This window comes from Mytilus californianus, unplaced genomic scaffold (genome assembly GCF_021869535.1).
Source record: "Mytilus californianus isolate M0D057914Y unplaced genomic scaffold, xbMytCali1.0.p SCAF_10, whole genome shotgun sequence".
Lineage (NCBI taxonomy): Eukaryota > Metazoa > Mollusca > Bivalvia > Mytilida > Mytilidae > Mytilus > Mytilus californianus.
This window is the reverse complement of record NW_026262582.1, coordinates 752,648-776,970: the sequence shown is the minus strand read 5'-3', so window position 1 is coordinate 776,970 and position 24,323 is coordinate 752,648. Positions and strand designations below refer to the sequence as shown.

Genomic DNA, 24,323 nt, shown 5'->3' with positions numbered 1-24,323 from the left:
ATTGATATGAAAATAACCAAACTCAAAATGATGTCACCTCAGTTATTATACTTAAAAAGAAACAAATTAAAAATGCTAATAACAAAATCCAATCTTAAATCCAGAAAAATCTGAAATTGCCCATTAGTTTCCATGTTTTTGCTTCCCAACTTTTTGTCATAAGCTGTACCTGTATTCCAGAAACATTTGTTATGTGAGATCTCTATCATATGTCTATACTAATAAGATAATTAGAAAGCAGTATTCATGAGTTTTAGCCAATTATCAACTTCATATATATTTTAAGACCAACCAAAGGCAGATTTAGGCGGAGGGGGGCAGGGTTGTCTAGTTTGTGGCACAGGGCCCCTTTTTATAAATCCTGGATCTGCATTTGCCAACTGCCATCAGACATGGCTACATAGAAAAAGTTGACAAAAGAAAATCAATAGCAAAGATTGTGTGAATGGCTAGCAGCTGCTAAACATTTTGGAGAAAACATATTTTTTAAATATAGTTTTCTGTTTAGAATAGTTTCATATTTTGTCATGCCGTTGCTTTTTAGAGCTTGCTATACAGTATATGTTTTGCTCATTGTTGAAGGCTGTACTGTGCCCTATAGTTGTTTATGTTCTCATCCTTTGGCCTCAGGTGGATAGTTGTCTGATCTCTTTTAATTTTGTAAAGGGTAATGCTGTTAATGATATAATAATTCAAACATGAATGACTGTAAAAAAAACATTTGATAAACAGATTATAAATGACCCTTAAGACCGATTATAAATGTTACACATTGTATACCACAGCTGTCAGAGTTTATACCTATGTTCCACATGCCCTCCATATTAATTAACATAATTATAACACAATGATTAATTAATGTGAACACAGGTATTTAGGACAATACTGGATCGTTTATCTGGTACCCTGAGCTTGTCAGATTTTATAGATAGCAGTAGACATTAAGATATAATATATTTTGACCACACAAGCATGTCTTTGTGTTTTAACCAGATGTTAGTTTATATATTAATGATATTTATACATCAGGAGGGCTTACCTTAGGGTGCTTATGAGGAATCATTAGTTTTTTTATGGAAATAACTCTTCCAAGAAACTGAGAATGTGTTATTAAGTTTACATTGTTTTCTAATATATTATTTGTTGTGCAGTTCCTGTGGAGGGTCACATACATGGGTATAACTGATAAACTCTATCAAGAGTACTCGTTCCCACCCTCTATAGGGTCAGTTATCTCTATCAAGAGTACTCGTTCCCACCCTCTATAGGGTCAGTTATCTCTATCAAGAGTACTCGTTCCCACCCTTTATAGGGCCAGTTATCTCTATCAAGAGTACTTTTATAGGGTCAGTTATCTCTATCAAGTGTACTCAATCCCAGCCTTTATAGGGTCAGTTATCTCTATCAAGAGTACTCAATCCCACCCTTTATAGGGTCAGTTATCTGTATCAAGAGTACTCAATCCCAGCCTTTATAGGGTCAGTGATCTGTAACAAGAGTACTCAATCCCAGCCTTTATAGGGTCAGTTATCTCTATCAAGAGTACTCAATCCCAGCCTTTATAGGGTCAGTTATCTGTATCAAGAGTACTCAATCCCAGCCTTTATAGGGTCAGTTATCTGTATCAAGAGTACTCAATCCCAGCCTTTATAGGGTCAGTTATCTCTATCAAGAGTACTCAATCCCAGCCTTTATAGGGTCAGTTATCTCTATCAAGAGTACTTAATCCCACCCTTTATAGGGTCAGTTATCTCTATCAAGAGTACTTAATCCCACCCTTTATAGGGTCAGTTATCTCTATCAAGAGTACTCAATCCCACCCTTTATAGGGTCAGTTATCTGTATCAAGAGTACTTAATCCCACCCTTTATAGGGTCAGAAGAGTACTCAATCCCACCCTTTATAGGGTCAGTTATCTCTATCAAGAGTACTCAATCCCACCCTTTATAGGGTCAGTTATCTCTATCAAGAGTACTCAATCCCACCTTTATAGGGTCAGTTATCTCTATCAAGAGTACTCAATCCCACCCTTTATAGGGTCAGTTATCTCTATCAAGAGTACTCAATCCCACCCTTTATAGGGTCAGTTATCTCTATCAAGAGTACTCAATCCCACCCTTTATAGGGTCAGTTATCTCTATCAAGAGTACTTAATCCCACCCTTTATAGGGTCAGTTATCTCTATCAAGAGTACTCAATCCCAGCCTTTATAGGGTCAGTTATCTCTATCAAGAGTACTCAATCCCAGCCTTTATAGGGTCAGTTATCTCTATCAAGAGTACTCAATCCCACCCTTTATAGGGTCAGTTATCTGTTTCAAGAGTACTCAATCCCACCCTTTATAGGGTCAGTTATCTGTATCAAGAGTACTCAATCCCAGCCTTTATAGGGTCAGTTATCTCTATCAAGAGTACTCAATCCCAGCCTTTATAGGGTCAGTTATCTCTATCAAGAGTACTTAATCCCAGCCTTTATAGGGTCAGTTATCTCTATCAAGAGTACTCGTTCCCACCCTTTATAGGGTCAGTTATCTCTATCAAGAGTACTTAATCCCAGCCTTTATAGGGTCAGTTATCTCTATCAAGAGTACTCGTTCCCACCCTTTATAGGGTCAGTTATCTCTATCAAGAGTACTCAATCCCAGCCTTTATAGGGTCAGTTATCTGTATCAAGAGTACTCAATCCCACCCTTTATAGGGTCAGTTATCTCTATCAAGAGTACTTAATCCCAGCCTTTATAGGGTCAGTGATCTCTATCAAGAGTACTCGTTCCCACCCTTTATAGGGTCAGTTATCTCTATCAAGAGTACTCAATCCCAGCCTTTATAGGGTCAGTTGTCTGTATCAAGAGTACTCAATCCCACCCTTTATAGGGTCAGTTATCTCTATCAAGAGTACTTAATCCCAGCCTTTATAGGGTCAGTGATCTCTATCAAGAGTACTCAATCCCAGCCTTTATAGGGTCAGTTATCTCTATCAAGAGTACTCAATCCCAGCCTTTATAGGGTCAGTTATCTGTATCAAGAGTACTCAATCCCAGCCTTTATAGGGTCAGTTATCTCTATCAAGAGTACTCAATCCCAGCCTTTATAGGGTCAGTTATCTCTATCATGAGTACTCAATCCCAGCCTTTATAGGGTCAGTTATCTCTATCAAGAGTACTCAATCCCAACCTTTATAGGGTCAGTTATCTGTATCAAGAGTACTTAATCCCACCCTTTATAGGGTCAGAAGAGTACTCAATCCCACCCTTTATAGGGTCAGTTATCTCTATCAAGAGTACTCAATCCCACCCTTTATAGGGTCAGTTATCTCTATCAAGAGTACTCAATCCCACCTTTATAGGGTCAGTTATCTCTATCAAGAGTACTCAATCAGTACTCAATCCCAGCCTTTATAGGGTCAGTTATCTCTATCAAGAGTACTCAATCCCACCCTTTATAGGGTCAGTTATCTCTATCAAGAGTACTCAATCCCAGCCTTTATAGGGTCAGTTATCTCTATCAAGAGTACTTAATCCCACCCTTTATAGGGTCAGTTATCTGTATCAAGAGTACTCAATCCCACCCTTTATAAGGTCAGTTATCTCTATCATGAGTACTCAATCCCACCCTTTATAGGGTCAGTTATCTTTATCAAGAGTATTCAATCCCAGCCTTTATAGGGTCAGTTATCTGTATCAAGAGTACTCAATCCCACCCTTTATAGGGTCAGTTATCTCTATCAAGAGTACCCAATCCCACCCTTTATAGGGTCAGTTATCTCTATCAAGAGTACTCAATCCCACCCTTTATAGGGTCAGTTATCTCTATCAAGAGTACTCAATCCCACCCTTTATAGGGTCAGTTATCTCTATCAAGAGTACTCAATCCCACCCTTTATAGGGTCAGTTATCTCTATCAAGAGTACTCAATCCCAGCCTTTATAGGGTCAGTTATCTCTATCAAGAGTACTCAATCCCACCCTTTATAGGGTCAGTTATCTCTATCAAGAGTACTCAATCCCACCCTTTATAGGGTCAGTTATCTCTATCAAGAGTACTCAATCCCAGCCTTTATAGGGTCAGTTATCTCTATCAAGAGTACTCAATCCCAGCCTTTATAGGGTCAGTTATCTGTATCAAGAGTACTCAATCCAGCCTTTATAGGGTCAGTTATCTGTATCAAGAGTACTCAATCCCACCCTTTATAGGGTCAGTTATCTCTATCAAGAGTACTTAATCCCACCCTTTATAGGGTCAGTTATCTCTATCAAGAGTACTCAATCCCAGCCTTTATAGGGTCAGTTATCTGTATCAAGAGTACTCAATCCCAGCATCTATAGGGTCAGTTATCTGTATCAAGAGTACTCAATCCCAGCCTCTATAGGGTCAGTTATCTGTATCAAGAGTACTCAATCCCACCCTTTATAGGGTCAGTTATCTCTATCAAGAGTACTCAATCCCAGCCTTTATAGGGTCAGTTATCTGTATCAAGAGTACTCAATCCCAGCCTTTATAGGGTCAGTTATCTGTATCAAGAGTACTCAATCCCAGCCTTTATAGGGTCAGTTATCTGTATCAAGAGTACTTAATCCCACCCTTTATAGGGTCAGTTATCTGTATCAAGAGTACTCAATCCCACCCTTTATAGGGTCAGTTATATCTATCAAGAGTACTCAATCCCAGCCTTTATAGGGTCAGTTATCTCTTTCAAGAGTACTCAATCCCAGCCTTTATAGGGTCAGTTATATCTATCAAGAGTACTCAATCCCACCCTTTATAGGGTCAGTTATCTCTATCAAAAGTACTCCATCCCACCCTTTATAGGGTCAGTTATCTCTATCAAGAGTACTCAATCCCAGCCTTTATAGGGTCAGTTATCTCTATCAAGAGTACTCAATCCCAGCCTTTATAGGGTCAGTTATCTCTATCAAGAGTACTTTTATAGGGTCAGTTATCTCTATCAAGAGTACTCAATCCCACCCTTTATAGGGTCATTTATTAGAAAATAGCTGTTGTTATTGTCATGCTTGTTTTCTTTGCCATTTTTGGCAAATAGGAAAAGTCAGAACAATTCAAATTGCTGCTGTTAGATTGATTTATTGATTGTTGTCTCCTTAATATCCAGTGGCAAATATTTCATGCATGTATAGGAGGAGAACAAGTTATGAAATATTATAATAGGTAGGTCCTGTAATATGGTTCAGTGTTCTCCCCAGTCCCTTAAAGCGCAATGGACCCGCGGTCCTATAATTTCCGAGCCAGGTCCTATTTTTGGCTATTTTGAAATTCTCATGTTAAAAAAATGTTTACTCATAGGAATATTTATAAGTGACCAAATAATTGCTAACTATTAAAATGGAATGTAATTTAATAAAAATTAAAGTTCTGTATACATACAGAAAAAATACATTGTAAATGTGCTCCCAATGAAATCAAACCAGTATTATATAGACATTGGAACAACCATGACAGGGTTTTTTAACCAGTCAAGGTCGTTAAAAAGAATAAAGATAAATAAGAAAACCACCCTAGTATTACAAATACATGTAGCAATAATAATTGACAATTCTCTTCATGCCTATGACTGAGTGGAGAATATAATTTCTTTGACTGCAATAATCTCAACAAAACACTGTACAAAAGAAAAGAAAAACTCCAATGAATAAAAGGTAATAAAATAAGAAAGAACCCTATGGGAACTAATCTTAAGGAAGATTGAGGAAAAGAGTTGCGATGCGATGCAAATTATGTTCGACACACATATATCTAATTTGTCACCTTGATTAATGATTACCCTGGTGCTATCTAAAAATCCTTAGAACACTGTGGTTGACCAAGATGAAGGTCTAGAAATTTGGCATGCTACTGGAAAATGAGGGTATATCTAATAGGGACAGAAATTGAGCCTTGCAACAGGCCACTTACGTACTGACCCCTCAAAGTGTTCTTTACAGGTTTTTGTTTAGCACTACTTGTACAAAGTCATTGTGACTCATCTGACTATGTAGCACTTCTTTAATAAAAAAATCTGAAGAGATAACATTTTAATAAATGAGATTTATAACAGACAACACATGTTAAATTTGAATATTTATACATTGATCTTAAGGAATGTTATCTTTTAACATTTAAGTTTTTTTGGTGCATATTTACATAGGGTGTTCAAGGTTTTTTTATGATTTTTTTTGGTGCATGTTTACAAAGGGTGTTCAAGGTTTCTAACTAAAAAGTTTTCAATAAAGAAAGGCAGATTTCATTGTTGGAATTATAATGCTGTGCAGATTTTAAATAAACACTTAAAATCTAATATTTATTCTAGAATATATTTATTGCGTTGAGTCGTGTTATAGTTCTCCTAAACAGAATGTTATATAATCATTATTTTGATTTAGCCACAAAATGCAGAACAACACAAAACCCAGTTGCAATAGATATCATATGAAGTGAAGGTAGTGAAACTGTTTTGCTTATAATGGGAGATAACTCAGATAATTTTTTTTTGTAAAATGAGAAGATATGATATCAGCTGCGTCTGATAGAAATCGACCTTATGCAAATAAATATCAATACATCAGTAGCCTATTTCGGATTGAAAAAATATCTATGCAAAGTCTGTAAATGTTTGAAAATTGAGTTGTTATAAGAACCCTACAAAACAGACCAACATTCATCTTTTATTTTATATTTGAATTTTCCAAAATCGGCCATAGTCTTATACATACACATGTATATATGTGCACTTGCATAAGGCCCATTTCATATTCGACGCAGCTCATCTGATTGCCAATGAGGCAACTATCCAGCTACAGGGTACAGTAGGACCTTCTACAATGAGCAAAACCTTTACTGTATTAGAGAGCTATAGAAAGTCTGGGATGACACGATCTGAAAAATTACAACAAAATAACCAACAGCCTGATATAAACTGATAACAATAAGCAAAAACAATTTTAAGAGCAACCAATGACAATCACTGTACTACACTCTTCTTTAAGACAGACTACAACCAATGACAACCCTTGAACTACAGGCTTCTGGCAAGACTGTTTTCAATAACAGTCAACTTTGATATTTAGGTGAAAATGAAGTAATTATTTACCTAGGCAACAATGGTAGCTGTTGTGGGTTCCGTTGAAAAAACTGTTAAATTCTGAACTTTCCACACCTTTGGGTGTGAATAAAACTGCAAAACACATATGGTGCTGCAGCTTTTCCGATAGAAAAATTGCATTTTTTAAGGGTACTCTATGGTTCCAGAATTTTCATATAGTATGAATGAAGAACACCCCATGCTTAATTTTGCACAGCAAATTTTTCCCATCACTGAGGGTTTCCTCCAAATTTCTGGCTATTTCTACACCAAAAGCCAACACTCATTTCTCACTATTTCAATTTTCTTTTTTAATTAACAGGGCAGCAGAAAATAAATTTACTTCTACCTATTATCTTGGATGTTAAAACTAGGTGGCGCTAGTCATCTTTAAATACTTACTTTTAACCACAGTATGTCTGTATGATGAATTGAATTATATTTCTATTTACAGGTACAGAGAAACAGCATATAGACCAGAATTACCATACGACCATCATCCATTATATACATCTTCTAAATTAGAGGATTTTGTTACAGAACCTAGTACACGTCCAAGTTGGAGGGATGCGTACAATGAAAAATACAGGAAATATAGTGACCGTTCAGATGACAATCAGGAAATCCACCGTCCATATCAGATTAAAAATGGAAATTCGGAACACCGGGAGGAACATGTGTGGAGTGATTTAGAGGAGCCTTCGTCTTCTAGTTATTATAGTCGATATCGGGAGAGACATAAAAAGGACAAAGAAAGACTAGGAAGCGATTCTTCAGAAGGTCAAAGATCGGAATTGACACCCAGTGAAAAATTAGCAATAATTCGTCAAAGGATTCGTAAGCATGATACTGATGATGTTTCACATAAGCATGAGGACGACGACCTTGAAAGACCTTCGTCTGTTTTGTCTCAGGAATCTACCCCAAGGTCTCTTCTGTCTCCTGTTAGTAAAACCTTTGATGAACATCCAGAAAACATTCCAAAATGGCGACAAAGACAAGCTCTGGAAGATTTAACTCATTTAGATAGAAATACAATTACCCAATCAAAATTTAAGGAGCGTTTAAAAAGTGATTCACTTCAGAGTGAAACAACCAAAAGTGAAAAACAACACAAACAAGGTGATATTTTATCTTCTGAAATTCAACCCAATAGTGCGCTTTCAGAATGGAGAAGACGTAAGCAGGATTGGGAACAAAATGCCTCGAAAGAAAGTCGCCAAAAATTAGAAACAACTAAACAGGAAAATAAATTGGATACTGAAATAAAAGTCCCTCGTCCTACACGGCATGAATATGATTTAAGAAGTAGAGCTCAATACAGTACTCAAAGCCAGGAAACAACTGAACAGGGATACAGTACTACTGATCAGTCTAAAGACTCAAAACCTCAGGCAGAACATCATGGAGCAGATGTATTTACTCATATCAGTGACTTACGTTCAAAGGCAGACGCAGTTAAAAATATTTTACGTCAAAGAGACAGCCCAGCTTTAAGATCAAAGTACAACGAAGTGTGTAGAAGGAGGGACTTATCAAAAGACTCGAGTAAGGATGATGGGAGTGAAACGTCTTCTGTTGATTTAGGGTCTCGTCCAGTCTCGTCAGATTTTAGTGATTCTTCACGACCTTCGTCTTTCATTTTTGGAACAGAGTTTGTTTCTCACAAAGAAAGTTCAGATGTTCATAAAGGATCTATTGACAAACAAGCACCTGGAAGACCAAGATCAAATGTACAACAATTGAAAGAATCGGTTCAAATGAGTGATGACTCTGGTTTTATTGATTCAGTCAAAGATATTCCGAAAGTAAAAAGTAGTCTGAAAAAAAAAGAGATAGAAACACCTCAGGCATTTCATGAAAAGTTACGATCACGACGTGATGTAAATGAAAGTGGGACAAGGGAAGATAGAATTCAATCTTTATTGTTTGGAAAACAGGATGGTCAATCAAATATCAAGAAAGATAGTACAGAAAAAATTGTATCAAAAACTAGAACCTTTTCAAAACCTTTGGATGATGGTAAAAAAGAAACAACAGATAAACATGAGTCAAAATTTTTACATTTGTCTACTAAAGAAAAAATTTCAGTACATACAGAGAAGGTTGATCATTCATTTAAATCAAAAACAGTAGTAGGGCGAACGAAATCGGAAACTGTAGAAGGTCGACCAAAATCAGAAACTGTAGGAGGGCGGCCAAAATCTGAAACTGTAGAAAGTCGTCCAAAATCAGTTACTGACAGTGATACTGTAAGAGGGCGGCCAAAATCAGTTACGGACAGTGATTTGGTCAAGAAATTTTCCAAAGCAATAGAGGATAGACCTAAATCAGCAGTATTTGGTCAAATGGCTACTGATACTCCTGAAAGTCATAAGATTACATCTGGGAACACCAAATCATCAACCTCATTAAATAGGTCATTTGACTCCACTCAATTAAAATCAAAAGACAAAACAGAAGAAGAGAAATCTGTAGGTACAACAATATCTGAACAAATGAAAACTGAAGAGAAATCTGTAGGTTCAACAATATCTCAACAAAGGAAAAGGTTACAAGGGATATACAAGAAGGCTCAAACAACAGACATTGCATCTATTTTATCTCGTGACGATGATTCTGAGTCTGATGAAATCTCCACAGCATCAAGTGTAGCCGAGAGTGAGAAAGCTTCAACTCCAATCTCTTTTGCCGAACTTTCGAAATTGTCGCGAGTTGAAAGGATTGCTAAGTATAAGGAAGAAAGAAGAAAACAGCTGGCTTATATTGCAAATAGGATAGTAGATAAAGATAAGGGGAAGTCTGATGTTGTTCCGTCTTTGTTTTTGTCGGCTCGTTCGTACGATGATGAGAAAGGATTAGTAACACGTTCTCACAGTGTTAAGTTAGATTCTCCTCAAAAGTCTATTACCCCTGTCATAAGATCTAAAAGTTTACATGAAAAAACCGACAGTCCAAGAACAAAAACAGTAACTGAAACTGAAAGGTCACAAAGTAGCACACCAAAAGAGGAAGTGAAATCACCTCGTGAAAAATATTACGAAAAGTTGTCTAAAAGAGATCACAAACTTTCTGTCGGTGATAGTGACGAAGATGAAACAATAGAACAGATCAATGCAAGGACTAGAGAAGCACTTTCATCAATGATGAAAAGGGATATGAAAAAGAGTACTGATGATCTAGGTCGCAAAAGGAAAGATGAAACGTCAGAGGTCAAGAAAAAAGAGGTGACCTCTGAAGTTCAAACACAAAGTGAGGATCAGGAAAATAAAAAGGGAAAATATATGTTTTCAATGGAAAAAATGAGAAAAAAATTTTTGTTTGGAGAAGAAACTGATCAGTCAACAGAAAATGATCAAAAATCTATAAAAACAGAGGATGATAGTGCATTAGATAAACCACTGAAAAAGAGGCGACAGTTGCCCTCCATACCAAAGGCATTAGGCGAAACTACTCGTCCTAAATCCAGCATCGAACTGTCATCTCATGATACAATATCAAAGAAAGACGTTCAGAAAATATTTAATGAGTCAAAGGAAAAATCTGATACTAAATCTGAAGAAAAACATCAAGGCCGACGTAATCGACAGGTGTATTCTGAAGACGATGTTAAGAATTTATTACTGGAGGAGTCAAGTGTTTTAGAGAGAAAGGGAGATTTTGTGTCGTTTAAGTTAAATCAAAAGGAGGGTGAGAAAAAAGGGAAAATGGACGTTGATAATTTGAAGTCCGACAAGAAACAGAAATCGCTGAGTACATCTGCTGTAAAAAATACAAAACAAAGTGAAACTAAAATTCCATCACCGAAACATGTTCGTAAACGTTATCAACGGTCTTCTCCTGTAGCGATTGTACCAACAACTACAACAAGTGCTCAAGTGACAAGTGCTTCAAAAACTATAAGTACAATTAGTGCTCCAAAAACAAGTAGCACAAACAGTGCTCCTAAAACAAGAACCACAACCAATGCTACTAAAACAATTAGTACAATGAGTGCCCCAAAAATGAGTAGCACAACCAGTTCTCCAAAAACAATTAGCACAACCATTTCTCCAAAAACAATTAGCACAACAAGTGCTTCAAAAATAATTAGCACAAGCAGTGCTCCAAAAACAATTAGCACAACCAGTGCTCCAAAAACAATTAGCACAACCAGTGCTCCAAAAACAACTATCATGACTAGCTCCCAAAAGAGTACAATGAAAACAAGCACAACATCAAAACCAACAAGTGTCTCTAATGTAGGTAGTACAGCTACTACACCAATAGTGTCAAAAGTAACAGGTGCCCCAAAATCTGTTGGATCAACAAATGTACTTAATCCTTCAACAGCAGCAAGTGTTTCAAAATCTGTAACATCTACATATGTATCTAAAACTGCCGAAAATAGTATGAACAAATCTGACAACGTATCAAAACCAGCTGTACTGTCAAGTGTGCCAAACACTACCACAACGCATAAGGCTCCAAAAATATCTGTCTCGGATAGTAGAACTGTTACAACCAGTGCTTCAAAATCTTCTGTGACAAGTGTTGCAAAAACTGTTAATACCAGTGCTCACAAAGGGGAGACAAGTCTTCCAAAAACCACAAGTGCTCTAAAGACAATTTCTTCAACTGACAGTTCACAAAAAAATATTATTTCTTCAACAGATCTTCCGAAAACTACTCTCACATCTAATGTTCCTAAAACTATAACTCCAGTGACAAGTCTTCCAAAGAGCAGTACTGCAAGTCTTCCAAAAACCACCAGTGCAACAAGTGCTCAGAAAACAGAAGTGAAAAGCATTGACACGGTCACTAGCAAAACGAAACTGACCACTTCTGGCTCAATTGGAGGAAAGATAGAAAGTAAACATACTAGTGCTATCAACATGGAAGTCAAAGATGACTCTAAACCAGGAGTAGTAAGTTCTAAACTGGACAGTACAAAAACTCCAACATCAACCTTTGTGGCTAAAACACAATCATCTTTCACATTGCCAAGTACTGCAGCAATATCTGTTTCCACGACAACAGATTCATTAAAGTCATCAGTTTCTATGGCAACATCAAAAGTTTCAAGTAGAAGTATAATACCTGAAAGTCCATTGTCATCAACTGTTATCTCGTCAGTTTCTTCTATAAAAGTTTCAGACAAAGTTTCAGTTCCTCAAACATCAGTAAGTGTTCCATGTTCAACAATGAAAACTTTAGCTAGTGATAGCATGGTCACATCAATGGAATCAGCAATAGTTTCATCTTCTGCAAAAACTCTTGTAGATTCAGTACCTATATCAGAACATTCAGTTGAAAATGCAAAGGTCAATAGTTCCAAGGTTAATGAAAGTTCATCTTCATCGCTTGTTGATGCATTCATAGCTTCAAAATCACAAAGTGTAACTGTGCAGTCTGCTAGTATTAAAAGTATAGCTTTTCCTACGACCTCTAGTGTTAAACAAACTGTCTCGTCGCCAAGTACCTCTGTAATCACTACTGCAACAAGTTCTAATGTTTCTTCAGTTAAAAATACAGCTGAGGCTGATTCAAAATCTAGTCTAAAACCTGCAAAACAAGTTTCAAGAAGCAAATCGTTAACTGACAATGATAGTCCTCTACAAAGTCCGCGAAGTCCAGGATATTCACCGAGGTTTAAAACTGTTGGTGTTTTAGCCGATGCACCAGATTTAGATGATATTTTGATGGAAAACGTGGAATATTTGTCCGATGTTGAAATCTGTAGTAAGGAACAGTTACAACAACACCAGGCAAGTCCTGTTGCTCAAGCTCTACAGGCTGATCATCATAAATCAAAGAGATCGCTACGTAAAAAAGTTCTTCAGAGGAGCAAGTCTGATGCAGATAAACACCACAGGTATATAGATTTAATGTTTATCGTAGAGTCACAAGTCTGATGCTGATAAACACCACAGGTATATAGATTTAATGTTTATCATAGAGTCACAAGTCTGATGCTGATAAACACCACAGGTATATAGATTTAATGTTTATCGTAGAGTCACAAGTCTGATGCTGATAAACACCACAGGTATATAGATTTAATGTTTATCGTAGAGTCACAACAAATTAGAAAACAAACAAACAAACAAACAAATCTTCACATCTTAACTTTCATATTTTCATTCCAACCCACCCCTCTCTTTCCACCATTAATTGAACTTCCTTATTGTATGGTTTTATAGTTGAATTAGTTAAAACAAACAGAAGAAATGAATTTTCTTAACATGCTTTTTTTTTTACAACAATGTTGAGGATCAGTACAAACATACTGTAAGATGTGGAATGATTGCCAATGAGACAAACCAAATGAAGTAGAAGTAATCAACTATAGGTCACTGTACAGCCTTCAATAATGAGACAAACCAAATGAAGTAGAAGTAAGCAACTATAGGTCACTGTACAGCCTTCAATAATGAGACAAACCAAGTGAAGAAGAAGTAAGCAACTATAGGTCACTGTACAGCCTTCAATAATGAGACAAACCAAGTGAAGAAGTAAGCAACTATAGGTCACTGTACAGCCTTCAATAATGAGACAAACCAAGTGAAGAAGTAAGCAACTATAGGTCACTGTACAGCCTTCAATAATGAGACAAACCAAGTGAAGAAGTAAGCAACTATAGGTCACTGTACAGCCTTCAATAATGAGACAAACCAAGTGAAGAAGTAAGCAACTATAGGTCACTGTACAGCCTTCAATAATGAGACAAACCAAATGAAGTAGAAGTAAGCAACTATAGGTCACTGTACAGCCTTCAATAATGAGACAAACCAAGTGAAGAAGAAGTAAGCAACTATAGGTCACTGTACAGCCTTCAATAATGAGACAAACCAAGTGAAGAAGAAGTAAGCAACTATAGGTCACTGTACAGCCTTCAATATTGAGCAAAATCCCTACTGCATATATGTGTTTTTATTTGTATGTGTAGTTTGTCAAATGTGCTTATAATTTGTTATTTGTTTTTAAATATCAATTCGGTTAAGAGCTCTACAGAGCTCATGTTTACCTTGTTGAATTGTACATATCATGCCCGACTCTAAATAAAATTTACTTACTTACTTACTTATATAGCAAGCTATGAAAGGCCCCAAATTAATAAATTTAAAACAATTCAAACGAGAAAACTAACAGCCTAATTTCTGTACAAAACAATAAATGAATCACAAATATGAAATACAGAACTTGGATTGAAATTAGAATTGGATTTACTGAAATTGAAAAGAATGTTAATCTTACTCAAATTATCACTGTATTGATGTATATTGGTAACAATTTAATGGGTTAATCATCATGAAGATTGGTGAATGTCATTTCATTAGTGAAATTTGCCAGCACACAGCACCTATGTTGCAGTAAATTGTTAATTTTATGTGTTTTTTCCATTATGAAGTACAAATGTTAAAGTGCAGGATTTTTTTATGTTTATCTCAGAAAAATAAAACAAAGTGTAGAACTACTAGAAGGTTCATAGTATCTTGGCTGTTTTCCTAATTGTTCTGACCTCACAGGTTGTATAGCATTGACTGTCTTCTGTACTGGTATAGGGGAGATAACTATGTTTGTCTTGCAAAGAAAAATCCCCCAAAACAATAAAAAAAAAGGAATATCACTAGAAATAGTAATGATAATTAATTTACTTTGGTTAATATTAATCTCAGTATAAGTTGCAATTCTCTGATAAATAGGATTAATAGCAAAAATGTCATGTGAGTAACAAGTCAGCAACCAAATAGAAACCTAATTTAGGTCTAGAGTCTTTAAAAATGGTGTCTACACTCAGTGTGGATTCAATATTTATCTATGGTTACTAATTTTGGTTGATTTTATAAGTGTTGGTGAACCATCTATTCATGTATTCTCTGAAATACAACTTGCTATCGTCTGTAATTTGCATGCAGAATTTTTAAAAACCAGGAATTCAAGTATCGTTGAAAAATTATTTTTCCTCAATCTTCCAAAAATTAATCCACAGTATTTTTTTTTTTTTTTTTTTTTTTTTTCTCTCATTATTATATTTTTTACTTGTATTGTATATGAGGGCCTCAGAGAAGATTAATAATTGTAACTAACTGTTTTACCCTCTTTAAATAAAGAATTTATTATTATTATTATTATAAACCATGGTGCAGACTTTGATTTTTTTTTTTTGTTAAGTGACAGCCATATTGTGCATTTTGTCTTCTTCAGATTAAAGATTGCAAAATTGGTACTAATGAATTAATTGAATGATAGAACATTAAAAGTACTCTAGTCATTATTCTTTAAGTAAATTTTGAAGGTAAAATTATGAAAGGTAAATACAGAACATTTTTTTGACCCTCAGTATTGAAAAAAAGTTCCAAGAAGACTCATTATTTGGTTTTTGAAATTAAAAGATGTTAAAAAAAAAAAAATATTATTATTATTTGATTAAAATATAAATACTTGAATTGTTACATCCTTGTAACATCCCTTTGTTTTAAAGTGATGATGATCATTAGAAAGATGATAATTTTTATCATTTTATAACTCAAATATAGAAAAGCTGGCTAATTGTAAACAAGTGATGTGAGGGATATTTTAATGAAGTCTTAAATCTTACAAAAATAAAAGTTATATTGACTGCACATGTGTTCTGTAGATAATTATGATCAATTATCATTTTGTTGACTCTCAGATTGAGTAACATGTATACATAATGAATTCTTTCTTTTATTCCTTATCATCTTCTGATGTAAATCATCATCTGTTTGTTGTTCTATTTATCTTTGTATGGCTGTGATGTCATGATTACAAAGTTATTATCACAAGATTTATATTACTTACACAATATATACAGTTTCTAACACTAAAAGTAGATTTTCTATCTTTTTTTTCCAACAAGAACTGTGAAGTCATACCTTGAATAATTTGTTTTGATTCTGTAGGGAAAGAGAAGGTTCTTCACCTGAAAAATCTGTTGCTATGACAACAGCGGACTCATTAGGAAGTTCAGTTGATCAGACAACATTTGTCAAAGCAACAGAAACCAAGACAGAAGATTTCCAAGTATTAACAGCTGGACCAGACCAGTCTACTGTTACCATGGTTTCAGGTCATTCTCCAGACAAACAGGAAGTGAAGACTACTTCAAAACCAAATTTATCTAAATCTTCCACTTCTTCATTTACATCATCTGTAGATCTTGAAATATTTCCTAAAGAAGCAGAAAAGTTGTCTGTTCAGACGGCTGTTAGTGTTGAAAATGAAAGAGACAGTTTAAAGGTTGCTACAGACAGTTTCGATGAAGTGACCTCGTCAGAAGATGGGAAAGAACCAAGGTCAGAATCAGAAAGACGGAAAAGGAAAGATAAAAGTTCACAAAGAAAATCTACACTCAATAAACGTGAAGGTGAGTTGTTTTAACTTAGATCTGGTTGTTATAAAGTCCTGTTTTAACAAACCATATCCTTATATTGGCTGGGAGTATTCAAATTGTTTGATGCAAAAAGTCAAATGGGTCAGAAAGTCATTTGATGAATGTGAAAAGAGTCAGAAAGTCACTCGGCAGAGTTTGAACGTGAAAAATGTCAGAAAGTCACTCAGCAGAATTTGAATGGGAAAAAGTCGGAAAGTGACATTCAACAGAATTTTAATGTGAAAACTGGAATGACTATGACCTTGAATTTTGAAAAAAATATCAAATTCCTTTAAGACAGGCAAAGTTGCTTCTCTTTGATCTAACTCCATATCTCCTACAAGTATTTTAGCAACAATTTAAAGGCTATACCCACCAAACCAAAACTATGACTTATTGCCAGTGTACTGAGTAATTATTAATTTTTTGCCACAACTATTATACCTACTTGCTCGAAAGCTTTAGTATTGCTAGAAAAATTATACACAGCAAGAGTGCAACATATGTTTTACCTACGTTTTAAAAACCACCTGAATGGAATATGCAAGTTTTTAACCAACATGCGTTTAAAACAGCTGTACCATAAAAGGGGTAAAAGGCCTGTTGAGAACGAAACATGTAAAACATCCCTTACGTAAACTGTATGTTTTGAAAACGAATGTAAAACATCTGTTTTCCATGTGTTTAACATGCGTTTTCATTACATCTGTTTATGTTAATGCCGCCAAGTTTTCCTGTTATAGTCTTACAGCACGTTTAGGATTCTTCTTAAATTAAATGAGGCTTTAGATAAATGAATATGCCTTGGAGTGTTTAGTAATACAGATTTTTAAAAAGAACTTTTTAAAACTTAACAAGTTAATTGATTTATCATCATGCACAAAATTTAAGAAGGGTTTGTCATATGATATGGGTGGTCTCCCCTTTCTCAATCTATCGTTACTTGACATATAACTTGTGATAATCAGTTTCATTTCTATAACAACATCTTGCATATTAAGTCAGCAAAATTAAACATCAATTATGTCATATGATTAACACACCTGTGTGATGTAATTAATACACCTGTGTGCACCTTTTCATGTGGTTTTGATTAATGGACATCAAAGAGAGGTTATTGTATTGTAGTTCTCTGAACCTCCTAAAATTGTAAATTAATGTCAGTATACTTTCAGTCACCTCTCATTGTCTTGCTATTAACTGACAAAAAACTTGTGGTTTACGATCCTTTAATGCCAAAATAATGTTTTCTTAATTAGACTGTATTTCAATTGCCTTGTCAGGTGTACTGGCCTTAAGAGACCATGATGTTCTTATGAACTAGTCCTTAAGTTTTATTGACCTACTTAGTCTCTAGCAGTTTCAGAATGTTGTTTAATCAAACAGTCCTATGTTTTATCAACCCATGGACCTCTATTCAGAAGCAAATAATGTTTAATCAAACGGTCCTATGTTTTATAAACTGATGGACCTCTGTTCAGAAGAAAATAATGTTTAATCAAACGGTCTTATGTTTTATCAACCCACAGACCTCTATTCAGAAGCAAATAATGTTTAATCAAAAGGTCCTATGTTTTATAAACTGATGGACCTCTGTTCAGAGGAAAATAAAGTTTAATCAAACGGTCCTTTGTTTTATCAACCCATGGACCTCTGTTCAGAAGAAAATAATGTTTAATCAAACAGTTCTTTGTTTTACCAACCCATGGACCTCTGTTTTATCAAACAGTTCTTTGTTTTACCAACCCATGGACCTCTGTTTTATCAAACAGTTCTTTATTTTACCAACCCATGGACCTCTGTTTTATCAAACAGTTCTTTGTTTTACCAACCCATGGACCTCTGTTTTATCAAACAGTTCTTTGTTTTACCAACCCATGGACCTCTGTTTTATCAAACAGCTCTTTGTTTTACCAACCCATGGACCTCTGTTTTATCAAGCAGTTCTTTGTTTTATCAACCCATGAAATATTAAGGGTAAATTAATGTAATCAAATGGTCCTTAACATTTACTGGCCAAAGGACCTCTGTGGTTAATCCACATGTATCATTGATCCCCAAGGCATCTTTCTGTGGCAAATGATGATTTATTAACTGGTCCTTGAGAATTATTGATATCCATTGATCCAGGTCTCTTTCCTTGACAAGCAGAGTTCCATTTGATAAATTAGGATGTTTTCAAATAGACCTCTGCCTGTCAAAGAAAAAAGACCTTGAGAAACTTAAAGAGTCAAACATTTACTGACAGTGTTTATTTGAAGGCAAAACATATGCATTTACAGGTCTTTTAAGTTTATAAGGCAGACATGTTATCTGAACAGGAATCAGATTGGTCAACATAATCAACCGGGCAAAACCCTCATGGGTGGTTAAGGTTGTTAAACACCCCCCTCCAGTAACATAGTCAGTAGAATTTAGTGATGTTTTAAAAAGTTATTGATTTACTTATGAATTGAGTAATTATTTTAATATCTTATCTTTTAAGTATGTATTCTTCTGACGTTTCAGTCTCGTTGAAATCTTGTTCTGGAACTATTTCCAAAATATGTGATACAAGTGGAAAATATCAGTGAATTTAAAAAATGTCATAATCAAACTTAACTCTGTGAAAAAAATGTGTATTTACAATAAGTAGTTTTTGAGTAATAAATTTTCAAATTTTATAACCAATCAAGTCAGTCTCATTAGCCAAAATGTTGAGAAAATAGGTGAGGGGTACAAGAAATGACTTTACCAGATACATGTACATCCCATATCAATTTTTTCTTTCCAAATTTCTTAGATATGTATTTTTTCAATCATTTATAACAAAAAAGTTGAAATTATATGCTTTTTGTTAAAAAAAAGAGAAAAATCCCAAATTTACAAAATTGACAGCATGGTAAATTTGACACGAAAAAGCAACAAAATTTTATAAAACTTTCTTATATTAACACCTACCTATAGCTTTTTAAAGTTAAATTTATTCAGATTGGTCCACTTCATCTTTAGTGAAAGTATGAAAAAAAGTTTAACTGTGAATATAATAATATAATCATGATAATAGCCCAAAAATGGGTAAAAATTGATGAACAATGGGAAAATCTTCAAAATTGGGTACTTTCAAATGGCCGTATCAAAAAAAGGGTGCACTACCACATGATTTTTTCTGCACCAATTATTTTTTTTACAGTCATATAAACCCAAAAATCAGGTTAAGAAAAAAAGTAATTCTAGAAATTTTTGACTCCTCAGAGGTGTACATCCTTAATATTTGTTTCTCTCTTTGTTATAAAGAATGGCAACTTCAATTTTGTTTTGTTAGATCTAATTATAGTACATGTATATCATATTGTTTGTTTGTTTGTTACATAATTTAAATGATTGTTCTAAGTACAGCCCACCCTCCTTTTGAACTTTTACGTTGATTACAGTCTCCGTCATAAGTGTCCCACTCAAGTTAAATTACCTATGACATAATAGTTGTCCAAACATTGTTTAAATACGGCATAACAATGAAGACATGTTTCCGTACATATAATTACTACTCCGATCGTAATGATATATCGCACGCTAATAAAAACCCATTTGCTAAACACAATGTAAAACTTGCCCCGAGGCACTGTCAAACAACACATTATGAATACGGACATTTAAATCTTCTAAACTTTAAATTCAATTTCTCAATAAAAAGACCCATAGGGTTAAAGGTCGTGATCGGTTAAGGTATTAAACATATATATACAGGATATATGGACACAAATGTCTTCTCTGATTCATTTTTATGGTCGAAACTTTTCAAAGTTTTTGTATTATGGGATGGTGAAGATGTTGTGACGTCTATTGTAGTGTCATATTTGGTTTTTTATGAAATTGTTTGAAATTTTCAGTTGGTTTAGAAATATTTTACAGTTGTTGAAAGTTGTTTGGAATATATTTAGACTTAAATATGATAAATTTCAAGTCTGATGTTTGAGCATAACAATTAAAGTGCAAGTGACATCTAATTTTAGCAGTTATTCAAAACAAATGTAGTTTTTGTTATTTGTATATTGGATTATTTTTCTCCTACAAAATGACTTCACTGACAGCTCGGTTTAAACGTTTGGGTAAGTATATATTTTAGAAAAATTGTTAAGGAATATTGTTTAAAACATTTTTCAGGTTCTTACAAAACTGCCCATTTTTAAATGTATACTATTGGTGTACTTTAACCTTTGGTGATCAGGAGTATACTTTTTCCTCCAATGTGTTTCATTACAAAAAATTGTTAAGTTTATTTTTAGCAAGAATTGCAACTTAGGAAAACCTGTAAGATTATATTACTACTTATGGCCGTTCTTTAAAATTATTTGACTTATTGGAAGACATCTCTAAGTTTTTGTTCATAATTTTGTAGTTTTCTCGTTCGAATAGTTTTACATTTGTCATTTCGGGGCTTTTTATAGCTGACTATACGGTGGGCTTTTTTCATTGTTGAAGGCCGTAGGCTGACCTATAGTTGATAATTTCTGTGTCATTTGGTCTCTCGTGGAGAGTTGTCTCATTGGCAATCATACCACATCTTCATATTTTAATATCTTTAAGTTTTGCCGGCCTGATATAATCTTCAGTCAGATCCATGGTAACCATGGAGTTTTTCAGAAGTTGATATTTTTGCAATTTCAATGCACAAAACCTCCTGAGCATCGAACCCAAAAATTGCCTATTCACATCAATATGGTGATTTGCAAAAATTTTATGAAATGGGGGATACTTATGCCCAATTTCATATTAGCACTAAAATGTCCATGTTTACCATAAATATCAATACTGCACCTTTGTAAACTCATGTATTGAAATGAATAGACTATGAGGTATGGGTTTTACTCATTGTTGAAGGCCGTACTGTGACCTATAGTTGTTAATTTTTGTGTCATTTGGTCTCTGGTGAAGAGTTGTCTCATTGGCAATCATACCACATCTTCTTATTTTTATATTTAGAGTTAGCCTACATATCACTTGATATGTGATTATGCAAAGAAGTTATAGGCTGTACTGTTAACTGGTTAACACATACTAACAAAGCTATCACTATTGTTACAATTTAATGTTATATACAAGTTCATGAATTTGAAGGTGTATATGGCCAGTTTTCTGGTTTAAAAAATTTGGAAACATTAGTAAGTTAAGAGCTATGAACTTTTTCTGATTGAAATGAATTTGAGACATTTTCTGGTCGACCCTAATTCAGAATTTAAGTATTATAGTGAAAAGAGAATACAATCACCAGAAGAAAGTCTTTGAAAGGCTGTTATGTTTTCTGTTTGAATTTAAAAAAGTTGTAAAGATTTTATATTTTTTTTCAAAAGTTTTCCTTGCGGTTGATTAATTTTCAAACTTGGATGTCGTTTCTTTTAAAAAGACCTGAAAGTTAAATAAACTTTAAAATTTGTATGAAGTTTAAAGCCACTTACCAGTAAGAATTCATTCATTAAATGTTCAACAAAATATTGAATGAGTTTAAACCATACATTTAAGTTATGCTGAGACGGGTCAGAGTTTGATTATTCAACGGGTTTCTTCAATCGATAAACTTTTGCTATATTTCATATTTTTTTCTTAAAAAAGCAGCATACATATTATTAAATGGTTGAGTTTGTCTAGGAAAATGATACTGTTGATGAACTTCTTGGAAGTTACTCTGCCACCAAGGCCCCATTCTACATCAATGATTGATTGATTGATTGTTGGTGTTTTAACGCCACTTTTAAGCGCCACATTTGGGCTATTTCGTGGCGGCCAGTTTTTATTGGTGGAGGAAGCCAGAGTGCCCGGAGAAAACCACCGACCTTCGATAGGAAAACTGACATTCCTAGTCAATTACGATTGGAGTCGAGTGCACCCGCACGAGCGGGGTTCGAACTCACAACCTCAGTGTTGACTGGCTAGTGATTACAGTAGTAGAACTACTTAGACCACTTGGCCACCGAGGCCCCTTCTACATCAATGATACTGCAGCCCAAAAACATAAAATAAAAATAATTAAACTATTATAAACTTTGAAAAGAATTACACCAGTGTAGATCTAAGGGGCATGAGGTCGTCCTTGAAGTTTTAATGCTCCCTTAAAAGCGGTACAAAGCATTTACACCACTCTAGATTTTAGACTTTCTCAATTTTCTAAAAACTCATTTATTGAGATTATATGTGATAAATTTTGATCCTCAGTCTTTTTGAAACTAAGATATGAAATAGACATTTAAATCTTATCTGATTTTTGTTATAGAGAGTAATCCAGGAATAATTTACATGTCTCAAATAAAACAGATTATCAATGACTGATTAGACTGACTGACTTTGAAAATGGGATAAAAGTTTGTTTGTATTCAACTTATATCAATTTTTTAGGTGAAAAATATATGAAATATTGTGATAAGACAGTCATAAAAATGTGTACCTTCCTTTGATATGAGTGTTAATCTAAAGTCCTGAGTGACAATGTTTCACCCATGTTCATCACACAAGTCCTCCCTTATTTACCTTCATGATGAACTTTGACCTGAGGCACGATTTGGTGGTGTTACATCTTACCAAGTCTACTCGAATTATTTTTGCAAAGAATTCTGCTCAAACCAGTGTTGGCGGCCGTCTTAAACTTGCAGTGATGTGAGAATTTTATTGCTCTGTGTTGAAGGCCTCACTATGACTTTGAGATAAAGAACAGCAATAAAAGCGCTTTTCCTTTGCTTTTTTTTTGCTGCACAAGAACTGATTTTGTGTCATGGATGTATACCCCATATCCTTTGTTTTTTTGCTGCACATGTACTGATTTTGTGTCATGGATGGATACCCATATCCTTTGTTTTTTTGCTGCACATGTACTGATTTTGTGTCATGGATGTATACCCCATATCCTTTGTTTTTTTACTGCACATGTACTGATTTTGTGTCATGGATGGATACCCCATATCCTTTGTTTTTACTGCACATGTACTGACTGTTTGTCATGGATGGATACCCCATATCCTTTGTTTTTACTGCACATGTACTGACTGTTTGTCATGGATGGATACCCCATATCCTTTGTTTTTACTGCACATGTACTGACTGTTTGTCATGGATGGATACCCCATATCCTTTGTTTTTCTATTGTTATTAATCCAAGCTTACTCCCTACTCACCAGTTAGTTATAGATGTTTATTGAGGAAAGAACTGCAGACCTTTTGTTTCAACACTTCAGGATTTATAAGATGCCTACCCATGTAATACCAGTCTGATGGAGGTGTTTTTTAAATTATGACCCTGTGTGAACACTATATTCCCTGTCATATGCCTCCCCACCTGTGATATCAATCTTTTTGCAGATGTTTTTTCCATGATGAGTTTTAGAATGTGATACAGGTGCCATGTGTGGAGCAGGATATGTTTACCCTTCCGTAGCACCTGAGATCACCCCGTGTATTTGGTGGGTTTGTGTTACTCAGTCTTAAGGTTTCAATGTTGTGTTTTGAATATATTGTTGTTTGTCTTTTTGGTCTTTTTCTTTTTTTGCCTTGGCATTGTCTTTTTATTTTCAACTTATGAGTTTGAATATCCCTTTCATATCTTTCGCCTCTCTTGTAGACCCTTTAAAACACTGGACCCCTTTCAGAAGCCTCCTGTCCCTATGATACTCATCAGTTGTAGGAGTTTCCTCAGAGATGATCTGTAGACCCTTTAGGAGAACACTGGACCCCTGTCAGAAGCCTCCCGTCCCTATGATACTCATCAGTTGTAGGAGTTTCCTCTGAGATGATTTGTAGACCCTTTAGGAGAACACTGGACCCCTGTCAGAAGCCTCCCGTCCCTAGGATACTCATCAGTTGTAGGAGTTTCCTCAGAGATGATCTGTAGACCCTTTAGGAGAACACTG

The 24,323-nt window shown here is 34.8% G+C and overlaps 1 protein-coding gene across 1 annotated transcript in view; it reads left to right on the top strand.

The window, feature by feature from the left end:
* LOC127718635 (uncharacterized) overlaps positions 1 to 24,323 on the top strand; it is a 147,539-nt gene that overhangs the window by 41,420 nt on the left and 81,796 nt on the right. Inside the window, exons 4-5 of the mRNA XM_052224686.1 lie at positions 7,528 to 12,927; positions 15,980 to 16,443. Of these exons, the coding sequence (XP_052080646.1) occupies positions 7,528 to 12,927; positions 15,980 to 16,443 (5,864 nt within the window). The remainder of the gene's footprint in view (positions 1 to 7,527; positions 12,928 to 15,979; positions 16,444 to 24,323) is intronic.